The sequence below is a fragment of the Papio anubis genome, chromosome 16 (assembly GCF_008728515.1).
Source record: "Papio anubis isolate 15944 chromosome 16, Panubis1.0, whole genome shotgun sequence".
In the NCBI taxonomy this organism is placed as follows: domain Eukaryota; kingdom Metazoa; phylum Chordata; class Mammalia; order Primates; family Cercopithecidae; genus Papio; species Papio anubis.
Genome location: NC_044991.1, coordinates 73,380,920 through 73,397,935, shown reverse-complemented (window position 1 = coordinate 73,397,935; position 17,016 = coordinate 73,380,920). Strand labels below are relative to the sequence as shown.

Sequence of the window (17,016 nt, the reverse complement as noted above, 5' to 3'; positions counted from 1 at the left end):
TTGTTGCCGCAGGTCTCCAGGTGCCCATTTGCACTTGTTCTCTATGGATATAGAGGAGTGAAATTGCTGGGTCATGGGATGTAGTCATCTTCAACTTTACCAAATAAAGCCAAACTCTTTTCCCCCATGAGGAAATGCACATGTCCATTGTACCACATCCTCACTGACTCTTGGTACCGTCACGTTCTTTGATTTGTGTTAATCTGGTGGGTGTCTACTGGTAACTCATGCTGGTTTTCATTCATACACTCACTAGTCCCTCACACTTTTCATTTATGCGACAGCCTGGCATTCTGCCAGGCACTGGGAATGCCTGATGAATAAGAGATGTGGTCCCTTTCTTCCAAGAGCTCATACCCGAGAGAGAGAATAAACAGAAAATGAGAGTAAAAACGTAGTAATTCTAACAATGGGATAAGCTTGGGGGCCAAGGGAGCACAGGAGCAGAGCCTGGAGGTCTGGGAGGGTTCCCTGGAGGAGGTAACATTCAGTGAGACTGGAAGGCAGAGCGGGAATTGGGAAGGCAAAGGCAGAGAGAAGGACAGGGAGAGGGGATGCCTGGAGGTGAGAGAGAGTGAGTCAGAGTTGCAGAATCACAAGAACTTCAGCAAGGCTGAAGCTAGAGACGGAGTGGGGATTGGAGGATGAAGCTGGAGAAGCCAGCAGGGGCCAGGCAGCGTCTTGTAGGGCAGGCCAAGGGGCTTGCATAACTCCATCCCAAGGGCAATGGGGAGCTATGGAACGGATTAAAGCAGGGGAGTGGCATGTTCAGCTTGTGTTTCAGAAAGTGTCCCACCTCGGCTGCTGTATGAGGATGAATCAGAGGCAGCCACTCCATGCAAGGGTTACCAAGACCTGTGGAGCCCCCAAGAGACACATCCCCACAGTCCCTGCTTCAGCTAGGCTGGCCTATCACTTAGCAAGTCATCCTCACCTCGACCTCAGCTCTGGTTGGAAAGCAGGCGGCAGCCTCCATCCCATCTGATCTCATTCCTTCTGGTTTCCCCTCTGCTCCTCCCCTCCAGCCACACGGCCATCTTGCCATTCTTCCAACATGCCAGGCACAGCACCCACCTCAGGGCCTTTGCACCTGCTGCTCCCTCTGTCTAGAAAGCTCTTTCCCAAATATCTGCTTGGCTCGCTCCCTCCCCTCCTTCTGACTTCTGCAGAAATGTCATCTTCTCTGAGAGGCCTTTCTCCATCAGCCTATTTAGAACTGTGTGACACCCTCATCAGCACTCCTGCACCTTCCCTGCTTTCTCTCTCTCCTAAGTACCTATCACCATTGGACATACCGTATGTTTCACTGATGTGATTGTTTAGTGTCTTTCCCTTTCTATTAAGAGTAAAGCAACATGAGAGCTGAAATTTTGGTCCATTTTATTTGCTGCTGTAACGATAGTCCCTAGAATTGCATGATGTCTGGGGACATCATAGGTGCTCAATGTATACGTTGAAACGAAGGAATAACTACCGTTAACATCAACAGCAAAATCAGTATGAAGCCCCACCATTTTAACACAATTTATTCTATTTCTTGAGTAGCTACCAAGTGCCAGGCACTGCACTAAGCATGTTACAGGCGTCATCATCTAAGTTAGTTGTCATAACCACACAGCTGTTAGGAAGGCACCATCATTATTTATTTCCATTTTACAGATGAGGAAACTGAGGCTCAAGGTTACACAGCTAAGACTCCAGAGCCTTAGCCTTTATCACTGTGCCCCTCTGTCCCTGTCACTAGGTAGGGAAACTGAGGCCCAAAGAACTGCAGGCATTTTCCCAAATCAACCAGTGAATAAAATCAAAGGTCAGAATTTAAAACCTCCCTTTGCACTGCCACCCAAACTCCTGCAGGGGACATGCCTCTCCCAGCCCCCACTTTGGCCAAGCTGAGAGCCCCTTTCAAGCACTGTCCTCCATAGAGGCTCACCTGGGCCCCCTTATCCCCTCCCCCACTGCTGGCAGAGGCTGGGGTAGGGGCTGCCTTCATCCCTGCTCATGGCCGTGTTCCCCACAGAGATGTACCAGTTCAGCATCCAGGAGTCAGCCCCCATCGGAACGGCCGTGGGACGTGTGAAGGCTGAGGACTCAGACGTGGGAGAGAACACGGACATGACTTACCACCTTAAGGAGGAGAGCGGCAGCGGCGGCGATGTGTTCAAGGTCACCACAGACAGCGACACTCAGGAGGCCATCATCGTAGTGCAGAAGGTGCAGCTGCCTCAGGAGGGATGGGGGAGACAGACCTCAGGGGCGGGAGGATCAGGGAGGCCTCTGGGCAGCCAAATACCCCCATCTCACTCCACTCAATGGATTAGTTCTCTCTAGAGGCCCAGGACCAACCTGGAAAAACACTGATGGTATCATTCCCCTTTTGCAAACCAGGCATACAGAGGTGAAGTGACCTGTCTGATGGTGCACAGCTGGTTGTCAGAGCCGGGGTTCAATCCAGATGGGAATCCACACCCTCAAACACTCTGATGTGTGCTTCACATCCTTGCCAGGCTCTTCACACTCCTCATTCCCTTTAATCTTCGTGTTTCCCTCTGAAGTTTCCCACTATCCTCATTTTTACAACTAAGAAAATAGAGGCTCAGAGAGGTCAAGGGGCTTGCCCAAGGTGACACCTGTAAGATACATAGTAGAGATTTGAACCCAGGTCTGGAGACTCCAAAGCTCTTTCCTTCCTGAGTCTAACAGCCTTCCTCGCCCACTGGCTGGCCCAGGAACCAGAAACTAAAACTGCAAACTCAGCAGTCCCTAGGGAGGTCAAATAAAGAGCCAAAAATCCATCTTCCGGGACTTGGTCAGGGGCTTGGCAACTCAGGGCTGCAAAGCCCATTAAGACCACCCGCTCCGACCCCACTCTCCCATGGGAGGTCTGAGTCCCCTGCACGAGCCCAAAAGTGGTCATAGGCCTTTGTTTGTATCTCTCCAGGGACAGAATGCTCACTTTCTGCCACTGTCCAGCTCTTCTTCCTCCCATTCAGCTGGCATCGGTCTCCTTAAATCTGTGCCTATCAGCCTGAGCTCTGCCTTCCAGGACCTCCAGAAATATCTGCCCTCAACAGTCCTTCTTTCACTCAGCAAGCACATAATGACCCGCTCTTTACCTGGCATTGAGGGCTTGAGGATAGAGAAAACGCCCAGTTCCTTCAACTTCCTCTCAGAGGATAATAATATAATAGCTACTACTTGTGATAATGTGCTTGCCACGTGCCAGGTGCCCTTCAACTACTTTCTGCGTATTAACTCATTTGATCCTTTCATCAACCCTCTGAGATACTGTTATCGTTCATTTTATAGATGAGAAACCGAGGCCCCGAGAAGTTCGGTAACTTTCCCAAGACCATGCATCTAGCATCGTTCGGTAGGGATACAGGCCCAGGGGGTCCAGCTTTAGAATCTCCCTTTTTTAAGCACTGGTGATTTTCAGTCTTTTGATCTCCATTTGTCCTTAACTGTTAGATGGGCCCATTTTACAGATGGAGAATTGGAGGCCTAGAGAAACCCAGCTTCACAGAGCGGCAGAATCAGGCTTCAAACTTAGCCTGGGGACTCCAGCACAGCATTTGCTCTCATCCCCTGGGCTGCTTAATCTCCCCCACTCCCAGCTCTTAGGCCCCCTCCCGCTGCCTGCTCCAGCAGTGGCGCCTAGGGTGTCTCTGCGGAGTCAGTGATGGCTCAGGGAGCAGATTGATGGCCTGGCTCCAGAGTCCATCGCTCACTCCTAGGCCAGGCCGCCGCCTGCCTCCCGGCATCCTGATTTCCCAGGCAACAGGCTGGAGGCAGGACATGGATGTTTTTGCTGATGGAGAAGTCGGGGGTGGGGGATTCTGAGAGCAATGGGTGGACCCCATACACAGGGCAGGCACCTGCTGTGGGTCTCCTGGAAGGTCACTCTTGCCAATCAGATCGCTCCCCCACCATGCAACTGAGGTTCCTGCAGCTGCACCATGGCTATTTCTCTTTGCTATAGGCAGTGTCTTTAGAAGGCCAGAGCTAACACACAGCCACGGAGCTCATTCATCAGAGGGTCACCCATTAGCACCCCCGATAAGAAGCACAGGCTCAGCATGGATTTAACCAGATCTCAGAGGAAAGCTCTAAGGCAGCCCGGCTTATCGGGCTCAACTCACATTAGTTGCTAACTCCGGCATACCAGGGAATCCTGGCTCTGCTAGTGACTCACTGCTCAGTAACTTCGGCAAGTTACTGAGCCTTTCTGGGCCTGGATTTCCTCATGTGTAAAATCCGATCATAAGAATACAAGCCTCTTAGGGTTGATGTCAAGTTGAGTTAATATATTTAAAGCACTGGCACACAGTAGGTGCTTTGTGTTGGTGAAATAAACTAATGAAATATGCCAACACTGCGCTGGAAGGCAGGAAGTTTGGGTGCTCAGCGCGGTAGCCTGGCGTGGCTGTGTCCCGAGGCAAGACTGTCCTGGAGGAGCCTCAGTTTCTCCACCTGTAACCCACCGAGTGGGTCTGGGTCAGTTCTGCAATGCAGCCCAAACATCCCTGCCGCCCCTGCTGAGACAACGTGTGACCTTGGCCTCCCTCGTGAAGGCCTCAGTGTCCACCAGACCCCACCCACTAACCGGCCCTCTGCTCCCTCCCCCAGCGCCTGGACTTCGAATCCCAGCCCGTGCACACCGTGATCCTGGAGGCCCTCAACAAGTTCGTGGACCCCCGCTTCGCCGACCTGGGCACGTTCCGCGACCAGGCGATCGTGCGCGTGGCCGTGACCGACGTGGACGAGCCCCCCGAGTTCCGGCCACCCTCCCGCCTCCTGGAGGTGCAGGAGGACGCGCAGGTGGGCTCCCTGGTCGGCGTGGTGACGGCGCGGGACCCCGACGCCGCCAACCGGCCCGTCCGGTGAGACCCCCGCCCGGGGCCGACGCCTGCTGCCTGCTATCCCGCCATCGCCCCCGCAGACAGACTGCGGGCAGAGGGGAGGAGGGCTGGGGCGGGGAGGGCCGAAGGAGGGGGCTGCGTGGGGGAGGGAGGCGCGGAGAGAGGCGCACAGGGATGGAGAGAAACAGGCACGGAGCGAAAGGGCCAAGGAAGCAGATGTGAGAACAGTCAATGAGAGAGGCAGGGGAGCCAGGCCAATGAGGCAGAGAACGAGGAGGGACAGACACAGAGGCGGGCACTGCACTGGCGGGGCCTCCGCGCTGCTGGCTGCAGCCACACTGGCTCCCTGGTCTCTCGACTGGGCCATCCCTGTGCCCAGGACTCCCCCAGTCTTCTCCCTGCACCCCACTTCCCTCTCATCATCTCCCTTGGTGTTCTGCTAGACACCTCAAACTTAGGTTCAGAACTGGGTTCCTGGTCTCTCCACCAAAGGAAATAAAAAACCCAAACACCAGTTTGCCTGCCATCATCTCCATCTTGGGAATGACAGCTCTATCCTTCCAGTTGTTCAGGTCAAAAATGTTGGAGACATCCTTGCCTCCTCTCATTCTCTCATGCCTCCCTTCAATCCATTAGCGAATTCTGCTGTCTCTACCTTAAAAATTCATCCAGAATCTGACCACTTCTCACCACCTCTGCTGCTACCACCTCGGTCCAGGCCACCATTTCTTTCGCCTGGAGTATTGCAGTTGTCTCCTCACTGGTGTCCCTGATTCTGTCCTCACCTCTCTTTAACCTAGAATTGTTGCAGGAGCCAGCCTGATCCTGCTCAAAGGCGAACCAGAGCCTGGCCCTGCTCTGCCCAAGCCCTCCAAAGATACCTACAAGGCTCAGAATAAAAGCCCAAACCCTGACAATGACAGCTCTGGCCTCCCTGAACCTCTCAGACCACACCTCCCACTCCTTTCCAGTCCACTCTGCTGCAGCCACACTGGCCCCCTCACAGCCCTGCAAACACACCAAGCTCACCTGCACTCTGGGCTTGTGCTACAGCGGATCCCTCGGCCTAGAATGTTCTTGCCCTAATAGCCCCCTTAGTTTGCTCTCTCACTTCCTCCAGGTCTTTGCTCAAAAGTCATCTTCTCAGTGAGACCTTCTCTGACCACTCTTCCTAAAATTTCAACTCCACCCCAACCCCAAGCCCTGATACTTCCTATCCCCTGTCTTCCTCTGCTGCTTCCTTATTACCTTTCATCATCATCTGACACGCTGCTTTTCTGATTATCTTGCTTGTCTCTCCTACTGAAAGGTAAGCTGTCTGAGGGTAGGGATTTACGTCTATTTGTTCACTGCTGTACCCGCAGGGCCTAGCCCAGGCCTTAGTACTCAGTGAACACGTGCTAAATATGTGGTGAATTAATGATATGTAAAAATAGAGGCCAGGCGTGGTGGCTCATGCCTGTAATCTCAGCACTTTGGGAGGCTAAGGCGGGCAGATCACATGAGGTCAGGAGTTTGAGACCAGCCTGACCAACATGGTGAAACCCCATCGCTACTAAAAATACAAAATTAGCAGGGTGTGGTAGCGCACTCCTGTAGTCCCAGCTACTCTGGAGGCTGAGGCAGGAGAATCGCTTGAACCCGGAGGCAGAGGTTGCAGTGAGCCAAGATTGCACCATTGCACTCCAGCCTGGGCGACAAGAGCAAAACTCTGTCTCAAAATAAATAAATAAATTAATTAATTAAAATAAACTAAAAAATAAAAATAATGATTGAGAAAAGAGGCAGAAAAACAGACTCACAGAGATGTAGAGAGACCAACAATGAGAAGAAGAGACTGGAGAGAAAGAAAAGCCCATAAAAAGAGGACAGGAGGGACTGACCCGGCAGTGTGTAAATAGAGAAGGGCACCTTGGAGAGGAAGCCAGAAAAGGGAAGAAATAGACACAGACACAGGCAAGACAGAGGCAGAGCAGGATGGGGCAGCTGGGGTCCCTGGAAGGGTCTTGGAGCTGCAGGTGATGGGAGTCTCTGACAGTAGCCTAGGTTGGAAGATGTTCAAATAGAAGAGGAGGGAGGAAAGGCTGTAGAAGAAACTGATCCAGAGGAGGAGGTTAGGGGCTGGGGGGATGGCCAGTGTGAGAGGGATGGGAAAGAGGCATTGGGGCTCCCTGACTCATTGCCAAAACCCCTGTACCTAGTCAGTGAGTGACCCCTGAGCTGACTATGAGCCTAGCCCTGTGCTGGGCATTGAGGAGAGGGGGAGGGAAAGTTTATTTGAGGACCTCTGCATTGTGTAACTCCAGAGGGCAACGTCCCCATCATTGTCTGTCTGAATGGTGCTATCAGGATTGTGCAGTGCACAGCCTGTGCAACATTACATGGCAGCCCTAGGTGAGACACACAGATGCTATCCTGCTTAACTGTTCATGGACTCTCAGACTGGGAGATAGCCCCAGGGGTCTGGGAAGACTTCTGAAGGAGGCAGGAATTGACCTGAGCTAGGTATCTGGGTACGGTGTAAATATGAGGAGAGGCACATTCCAGACAGAGGAACAGCTTGTGCAGAACTATACAGGCAGAGGAGTGGTAGGTGTGCCTAGAGAAGAGCAGACCTTGATCGCTATAGGGGGCTGGGGGAGATGAGGCACAAAAGTGAAGTCTAACAGGGCCTCAGAGGCAGGCCGAGGAGCTCAGACTCTGTCCTGAAGCCAAGAATGCCCACGCTGCTTTCACTACACTCACTGCCAATGCCATCCTGCCACTGCCTCTGAACTCCTCTACTCCCTTCCACCTGGGCTGGTGGCACAGTCTCTGAACATCCCCCTTGGCCTCTGGCCTGGGCCCAGACCTCTCCAGGAAGGGCATTGTCACCCCTGTTTGTCAGGGAGCTGAGGCCCAGGGAGGGGAGGAGGATTCTGCAGGCTTTCCCAGAGAGGTAAGAACACGAAGCGGGAGGCGAGTCCTTGGCCCCAGGTCAGTCCTCCCGTCTGCCAGCTCCCCTCCTCTCCAATTCCACTCTCCACACCCCCTCTCAGTCCTCTCCCTCCTCCCTGCTTTGGCTCCCTTCCCTCCTGCTTTTATCTGCACTGAAAGGGCCAACTTTGAAACCTGCTTCTCACCTTCTTTCATCTCTCTTTGCCGGCCCCTTCCCTGGGGCTCCTCAGATGTGGAGGCAGTGAGGAGCTTGAGACTGGTCCAATTTAACACCACAAACATTTACCCAGCTCCTCCTCCGTGCCAGGCCCTGAGCCAGGCCTGGGGACACCAAGATGACTCAGCCAAGGACAGAACTGGGGTGGAGCTTCCAGACTGTGGGGTACAAAAATGGAAACGGGAGGCCAGTGAGGGGCTATGGGAGACAGAGAAGGGGTCCTTGCAGGCCATGTGTGCTGCCAGAGCCCAGCTTGCTCTAAGGGTTCCATTCTGGCAGCGCCTGCGTTCTCAGGGTCACAGGCTCAGGCAGCAACTCGGCATTGAGTTATGCCCGGCACTGTTCTGTGCAGTGAGGAAGCAGAGATGATAAAACAGGATCCCTGCCCACATGGAGTTTGCCTTCTCCTGCAGGAAGACAGACAGCAAATGGTTAAATGGAATAATTGCTGAAAGCACTATGAAGAAAATAGATAGAGTGATAGGATAAGGAGGGATTGGGACCACAGAGGGCCACTTTGAATTGTGTGGTCAGGGATGTGACACAAGAGCTGAGATCAGAATGATGGGGAGTCATCCATACAAAAGTGTGAGAGAAATCATTCCAGGTACAGGGAACAGCAAGTAGAATGGCCCTGAGGCAGGAACAAACTTGGTGCGTCCCTGGAAATGAAGACATGAAGTGGCATCCTGGGAGACTCTGCCTAGCATGGTTTGCAGGACACAATGAGTGCCTGGAAATTACAGGAAAGCAGATGGTACAGAGAGATTTTTCTGAGCCTTTGCACTGGAGATAGTAGAAGGTGCCTCATGTTACTTCATTTCCCTTCAGAGGGTATTGTACTCATTTGACAGATGAAGAAACTGAGAGTCAGAGGGGGAAAATGACTTCCCAAGGCCACCCAGCTCAAAAAGGGAAGCACCAGGGTTTGACCCATGTCTGACCACTTCCTGAATCCAGCCTTTTGCCATTTCACTCCTGCTTCTTACTCTCCTTGTGGTTACTGCGGTTCCTAAACTTGTGCAGTGCTCTCCGCTGTGCACTGGCCACAGAGATGATGGCGTCAGACATGGGCCAATGGGAAGGCTGGACCTGTGTGAACGAATCCAGTGACAGGTCCAGGTACACGTGGGCTTGGACTGAGGCAGGGGCTTCAGGAGCTCCAAGGAGGGGTGAGTAGTTTATGCACCAGGAAGGGGAGTGACAGAGGTTTGCCCCAAGAGGCCCCTGCAGGGGGACGAAGGGGACAAGGCTTGGAATGGGGAGAGTGTGCCCCAGGTTGGAGTGATGGGGAGGGGAGGTGGCAGGGACAGAATCATGGAGCCAGGAGGTTAAGTTTGGGAGCAGGGAGACCAGCTGGACAAGCTCATGATAGGGCCAAGAGGGCACTTGGAGATAGGCTGTGAAGGACCTTGAATGCCACATGAAGAAGTGGAACTTTATCCTGTAGGCAGTGGGAAGCCTTAGAAGGCTTTAGAAGGAGGGAGAAAAGTGCTCAGATGGGCCCACCTCTCAATTAGGCAGGTTTGCAGACAGACCGACCATTTATCAGCCCAGCCATGTTCCCACCTAGCCCCATCGTGAGTTTCCTTTGAACATCAAAACCAACTAGTCCACACTACAGCGGAGGAAGCGAACACTTCGTTTCTCCACCCAGCACTCTGCAGTGTGGTGCAGCAGAAAGTGCAAGGGCTTTGGAATCAGAGGAGACCTGGGTTCAAATCCCAGCTCAGTTGTGGAGTCTTGGGCAAGTCAAGGCACCTCCTCTGAGCCTCGGTTTGCCCATCTCTAAAATAGGCATCATAATAGTATGTGCCTCATTCATAGATATCAGATGTCTACCACATACCAAGTTCTGTGCCTGGTGCTCTCAGGGCTGGAAGAAAGATTAAGTGCTTAGATATAGCAGGCCCTCAGGAAATGGTCATTACCATTTTTCTTGGTAGTCTGCACACCCGTTTTTTCCCTTTCATTCTGCAACCAGTATTAACCACATATAATTTTCCAGGCATCATGTGTGGGCTTTTCAGTATATGCCTAAAGGGAGTGGGGGAAAACAGTCACAGATAGGGTGGAGTGAGCAGAAAGGAATCCCTTGGTTGGGACAGTGGAGCAGGAGGCAGGTTGCTTTGTTTTGGAAGAGGCTCCCCCACTACACCCCAACACACACACACACACACACACACACACACAAGCAGCTTGGGTGGCAGCTACATCATTCAGTTGGCTGCATGTATGTTCATGCGCCCACACACAGGCACACCAGAAAGCCTGTATGTGCATAAGCCTGCAGCCTTCTCTATTTATTATGCCTGCATGCATTATATATGCACATGTTTATGTAGAGGAAAACCACATGTGCACCCCCAGCCAGGAAGCAGCACCCTCCCCATTTTCTCCACCCTAACCTTGACAACAGCAGCATTTTGTGCTGTTGCTAACACATGGAAATGCCAGCAGGTGTACCTGGCTGGCTCCTTAAGAGGATACTCTTAGACGTCTGGCTCTGAACAGACATGGGAGCTTGGCTCTGCCACTAACTAGCCCTGTGTGACCCAGGGCAAGATACCTGGCTGCTTCTCTGAGCCTCAGTTTCCTCCTCTATAAAATGAGAGTGATGACAGTATCTGAAAGGATTCAAAGAGCTCATGACACAAAGTCTTGCTCCACAAATAAAAGTAAGAGCTAATCTGTACACCAAGAACCATCTTAAGTGATTTATTGGTAGTCACTTGTCCAAACCTCACAACCAGCCTGTGAGGTAGGTATTACTATCCCCTTTTTTTTTGAAACGGAGTCTCGCACTATCACCCGCGCCGGAGTGCAGCGGCGCGATCTTGGCTCGCTGCAATCTCCGCCTCCTGGGTTCACGCGGTTCTCCTGCCTCAGTCTCATGAGTAGATGGGATTACAGGCGTGTGCCACCACACCCAGCTAATTTTTTGTATTTTTAGTAGAGACAGGATTTCAATATGTTGGCCAGGCTGGCCTCAAACTCCTGACCTCGTGATCCTCCCGCCTCAGCCTCCCAAAGTGCTGGGATTACAGGTGTGAGCCACCATGCCCGGCCTACTATCTCCATTTTTAAGAGGAGGAAACTGAAGAACAGAGAGATTAGGTGACTTGTCCAAGGTCACACAGCTAGGTTTCAAACCTAGGCAGATGGGCATCAGATCTGCACCCCTAGACACCATTCCCAGGCCTCCCTTGCACATGTGGGTGTACACACACATGAGCTGCCACGAACTCATATTCTCTCCCTGTTCCTCCAGCCTCACCTGTTCTAGTTCCCCTTGCTGCCCTTCAGGTTGTTGTCACCAAATGAGAAGTAGGACTGCAAAATTTAAGCAGAACCTTCTAGACCCACAGCTGCCTCCTGTCCTTCTCAGACTACTGTGTCCCTACATGATACCTCCCTGCCCCCAGGTATGCAAGCCACACACTGGGTTGGGGGGACTCCTGTGTACTCCCCACCAGACATCTCTGAATAATAATTAGAGTGACAATAGTTCCCATTCATGGAGTAATTTTCTGGAACTCAGCTAGGCACCTTACATGCGTTTCATTCTCCCGACAACTTACAAAGTAGGATTATCATCTCTATTTTGCTAGGAATTAAAGATGGAAGTGACTTGCCTGGGGGCAACGCAGACCTGGATCCAGATCCAGGGCTGAGCTGCTGCCTCTTGAGCTGCTGCTCAAATATAATGCACAATCTCACACACACAGGAACACCACTCACATATTGACACACACTGTCCAGCCACAACACAGACCAAACACACAACCCATGCGAGCACTACACGTGAGCTGCACAAGCTTCGCCCCCACCCCACCCCTCCACCCCTACATTTGCCAGGCCACAGTCCCTGCCACACACTGCTTCCTCCCACCCCTCACTGCTTCCCTCCCTCCCACTCACTCTCTGGCTCCCTGAGCTGGAACAAAAACACCTGGGCCCAGCCAGCCGCACTGACCCCCAGCCCCAAGTCTTTAGCTGGTTAATGGCGGGTGCCCGCTGCCCCCGCCCTATGGCCGTGGGAACAGCTGCCTCCACTTAGATTCCAGCCCCTCCCTTCCCCTCGAGGAAAGAACAAAAGAGAAAAATAGGGAAAAGGAGAAGGAGGAAGAGGAGGAGGAGAAGCAGCAGCAGCATCGAGGGAGGAGAGAGGAGAGAGCTGTGAGCCAAGAAGGGAGGAGAAACAAGAAGGCACTTGGCATTCTCCCATCAACCCGGCCTCTTGCCCAGCCCTGTCGAGGGATCAGGAGCCGAGGCCGTGTCATGTCTCTGGTCCTCTCCCGGCCTCTATCCTCCCACCTGTGTCTCCAAGGTTCCTTCCAGCTGAGCTGATGCTCAAGAGCCTCCTTCAACCTCCTCTGGACTCAGATATCTGACAGGGCCAGGCTGGGGCAAAGGGGACCTGAAGCTTCATGCATCGAGGCTTTGGCTGGTTCAACTTTGGATGGACTGTCAGGCTAAAAAGAACTCTGGGAGGGAATCCCCGATCTGGTTTCAACTTGCAGTTCTGTGACAGAGTCGCTGTGTACCCTTGAGCAGGGCATCGGCATCACTAGCTCATGTCACCTTTGTATAAATAAGAAACAGGCCCCCCTTTGATACTTCCTGGTCTAGGACACGTGGCTGGGCAAGCAGAAGGCTCGCTGGAATTCACCCCCGCTTCCCCACTTCGGCCTGGTATCTTTGTGCATGACACAACCTGCACAACCATACTTGGCAGCTCTAAGCTTGGCAAGTTTCCTCTCTGGACCTCAGTGTCTTCATCTGTAAAATGGAGACCACATCAGCCTCAGAAGATGCCTGGCAGAAACCTCTTCTATCTCACTTGCCACTTTATCCCCAGAGTCTAGCACAGACCAGCACAGAGAAGGCACTCAATTAGTGTTTAGGGCATAAACGAATGAATGGAGGGATAGTCGGGGGAGAAGCAGGCTCCAAACTGTTAAGTGCATGCTAGGGAGGAATTATAATCATGGGTCTGAACCTCCCCACGTACTTTCGCCCAGGCCAACGGGACTCAAGGTGACCAGGGGCAAGAAGAATATGGGTTTAGCAGCTTAGGAACAGGATCGAGCATTAAATTGGGGATTCGGGGGATTGGCTTATAATGCCCACTACACCCATAGGTACAGCCCTTTACAGTTTGCCATAGGCATTCACCTCCAGGACAGTAAACATGAAAAGCATAAGGGCTGTCCTGTATGCCCCACCTCTCCTCTAACACCACAATGTGAGGTGGGTAGGAGTCATCCCCTTTTTCAGGTGAGTAAACAGAAGCCAAAGAGTGACTTGCCCAAGGTCATACAGATAGAATCAGTGGCAGAGGATTCAAACCCAGCTCTGACTGCTTTCAGAGCCACGAAGTTCCACTGGGTGTCAACAGCCCCATTTCAGAGATGGGGTAGTTGAGGCCCAGAGAGGTTTGGAAGTGCAGCCAAGGCCTCACTGAGGGGTCATCTCAGGGCTCTGGGCCCCCAGCAGGAAATGCTTCTGGGGTCCTCCCCTCCCCACTCTGGGAGACTACAAAAAAGCCCCTTTCCTCCTGCCTGTGGGAGGGGCCGTGTGGCTGCGCAGGGCCCCCTCCTTACCAGGCTGCTTTGTCCTGGCGCACAATGAGCTCTCGCTTGGCGTTCGAGGCCTTTGTCCGCGCGCAGTCTCGCGGCGCCCCCATCAGCGTTATCAGCATGGGGAAGCAGCGGCCGGAGCTGGCGGGGCCTCTTTGGGCCGCTGCTGCCCGAGACATGTGTTGGACACGGGCCTTTAAGGCCTGGAGCCGCCACACAAAGGCCCGGGAAGAAGGCGGAACAAAGGGCTTTTTCACGCGGCAACTGAAAAGCTGCAGATTAGCTCGCGCGTGCTGCGCAGGCGAGAGGAGCCGGCGGCCGTGTCCCCAGGCCCCCTCCCACGGCACTCGCCCAGCGCGTGTCCACGCCGCGGCCTCCCGAGAAGCCTCCTGATGCCACAACTGACCCCCTCTCCCCTGCTCAAAATTCCCCGTTGGCTCCTCAGTACATGCCAACTGCGTGCTGTACCGGTGTGTTCTGGTGCCGAACTCTTCCGGCTTTCCGGTTCGAGCCATTTTGCAGTGTTTGCCATTTCTGGGATAATGCTCAGCCGCAGCGCCTTTGCACCTTCTGTTTCCCCTGCCCAGAATGCCACCCCCACTCTCGGTCTCTGCCTTCAAGCTCAATTCTAGGGGCACCTCTTAGGGAAAGATAAGAATTGGCCGGGTGCAGTGGTTCACGCCTGTAACCCAACACTTTGAGAGGCCGAGGCGAGCGGATCACTTGACCTCAGGAGTTCGAGACCAGCGTGGGCAACGTAGCGAAACCCTGTCTCTGAACAAAAAAAAAGAAAAAAATTAGCCATGCGTGGTGGCATGCATCTGCAGTCCCAGCTACTCGGGAGGCTCAGTGAGTCAGGAGGATGGCTTGAGCCCAGGAGATCGAGGCCGCAGTGAGCCGGGATGGTGCCATTGCACTCCAGCTTGGGTAACAGAGTGAGACCCTGGCTAAAGAAAGAAAGAAAAAGGGCCGGGCGCAGTGGCTCACGCCTGTAATCCCAGCGCCTTGGGAGGCCGAGGCGGGCAGATCACGAGGTCAGGAGATCGAGACCATACTGGCTAACACAGTGAAACCCCGTCTCTACTAAAAATACAAAAAATTAGCTGGGCGAGGTGGCGGGCGCCTATAGTCCCAGCTTCTCGGGAGGCTGAGGCAGGGGAATGGCGTGAACCCGGGAGTCGGAGCTTGCAGTGAGCCGAGGTCGCACCACTGCACTCCAGCCTGGGTGACAGAGCGAGACTCCGTCTAAAATAAAATAAGAAAAGAAAGGAAAGAAAGAGAGAGAGAGAGAAAAGAGAGAGAGAGAGAAAAAGAAAAGAAAAGAAAAGAAAGAAAGAAAGAAAGAAAGAAAGGAAGGAAGGAAGGAAGGAAGGAAGGAAGGAAGGAAGGAAGGAAGAAAGAAAGAAAGAAAGAAAGAAAGAAAGAAAGAAAGAAAGAAAGAAAGAAAGAAAGAAAGAAAGAAAGAAAGAATCAGTGAGACTGTGCCAGGCACTTTGCCAGCTTCCAGTCCTCACGACAACTGTGGGTACAATTAGCTCCATTCCAATTGAAGAAACTGAGGCTCAGAAAGGTTGAGGGCTGCCCATGGTCACAGCAGTTCACCGTGCAACTAAGATGCAAACCCAGTTGCTTCCCGCTCCTCCTCGGTCGCAAGGGGCTTCTCTCTGCACCTTGTGTGTGTCCCAGGCAGGCGCTCCCTCTCTTGGAGTTGGGGGGACAAGGGCATGGGCTCCATTTGGCACTGGGGCACCTTCAATCAGCCCCACCCTGCCCCTCGCAGGTACGCCATTGACCGCGAATCAGATTTGGACCAGATCTTCGATATCGATGAGGACACAGGTGCCATCGTGACTGGCAAGGGGCTGGACCGCGAGACAGCCGGCTGGCACAACATCACGGTGCTGGCCATGGAGGCGGGTGAGCTGGGCGTCGCGCCCCCTCCAAGGGCAAATATGGGGCCGAGGAGCAAAAGCTGAGGGGAGGGGCCAAGGGCTGGGGGCAGAGCCGAGGCGGCACTGTCAGTCAAAGCCCACGGGGGAGGGGCCAAAGGTTGGGGGCGGGGCAAAGAAACTAGGCAAAGATCTCACAGGGGTGAAGGTGAGGGCAAAAGCTGATGGGTGAGAGCAAAGATCCAGCGGGGTTCCAAGTCAAGCGGATAGGGCTAGTCTCAAGCTAGGCTTTCTTCTCTCATCATTTATTGAGCACCTGCTACATGCCAAGCCCTGTTTTAGGGGCTGGGGATCCAGCCTTGAACAAGACAGAAAAGGTCCTGTCCTCATAGAGAGAACGAGACTATCAACAAACAGACAGAAAGCACGGACATACTATGTCAAGTGTTGCTAAGTGCTAAGAAGAAACAAGGAAAGAAGGAGGCTGGGAAATGGAACTGGGAGGAGGAGGGGCATTGCTTCTCTTAGGGGAACATCTAAGAGATGAGGAAAAGACATTTCAACAAAGACCTCAAAAGGTGGGAAAGTCATGCTGACATCTGGAGGAAGAACATTCCAAGCAGGGGGAACAGCCAGTGCAAAGGCCCTGCGGTGTAATTTGCCAAGCATGTTGGAGGAACAGCAAAGAGGCCAGTGTGGCTGATGAGGGGCAGCATGGTCAGCCAGAGTCATTGGAGGGTCTTTGGACTTTACTCCAAATGAATTTGGAGTCATTGGAGGCGTTTGGAGAGAGGAGGGATGTTCTCAGTCAGGGTACCTCTGGCAGCTGCATTGAGAAGAGCCTGGAGCCTGAGGGGAAAACGGGGGCTTAGCTAGAAGCCGAAAGCAATAGTGCTTAGGAGATAGCACCATGGCCTGGCCCAGGGCAGTAGCTACAGAAGAGGTGAGAAGGAGGGGAGAAGTGGCTGGCTTTGGGATACGGGCTGAAGATAGAGCCAGTGGGACCTGCTCATGGGCTGATGTCCTGGGGAGAGATGGAGACGTGTCAAGGATGACTTCAGGGTGCTTGCCCTGAGTTTCTGGAAGAGTACGTGTACGTGTGTGTGTGTGTGTGTGCATGTGTGTGTGTCTGTCTGTTTGGTGCAGCTAGGGAGAAATGTGAGTTGGGAGAGAAAGAAAAAGAACCCTGAGACATGGCATCCAGGTAAGTAAGGCTGTGGAGGTGAGGAGCTGAGAGCACCGGGAGAGGGGCCAGGGGAAGTGCCTTCAGGCTTCCTCCATGCCCAGAGCAACACTGCCACTGCCGTGGCCTCCACCTGATCTCCCAGCTTCTCTACCCCATCAGCCCTCAAGGTCTCAGGCATCAACAGAGCCACCAGTAAGCAATCATGACAACAGGAATATGGTTGAGTCTCTGAGCTGCAGGTGGGTAGGCAACATTCAAACTTGCCTCTGCCCATCAGGACCCCAGGCCTCTCTGCCCCAGGCCTCTCCTGCCCCAAGCTCCTCCTGCCAGCCCTCTTCCTCCT

At 53.2% G+C, this 17,016-nt stretch overlaps 1 protein-coding gene across 1 annotated transcript in view; it reads left to right on the top strand.

Moving 5' to 3' along the window:
- Positions 1–17,016, top strand: part of CDH22 (cadherin 22) — a 134,944-nt gene that overhangs the window by 94,206 nt on the left and 23,722 nt on the right. The window contains 3 exon segments of the mRNA XM_021920987.2: positions 2,021–2,214; positions 4,630–4,883; positions 15,379–15,515. Of these exon segments, the coding sequence (XP_021776679.2) occupies positions 2,021–2,214; positions 4,630–4,883; positions 15,379–15,515 (585 nt within the window).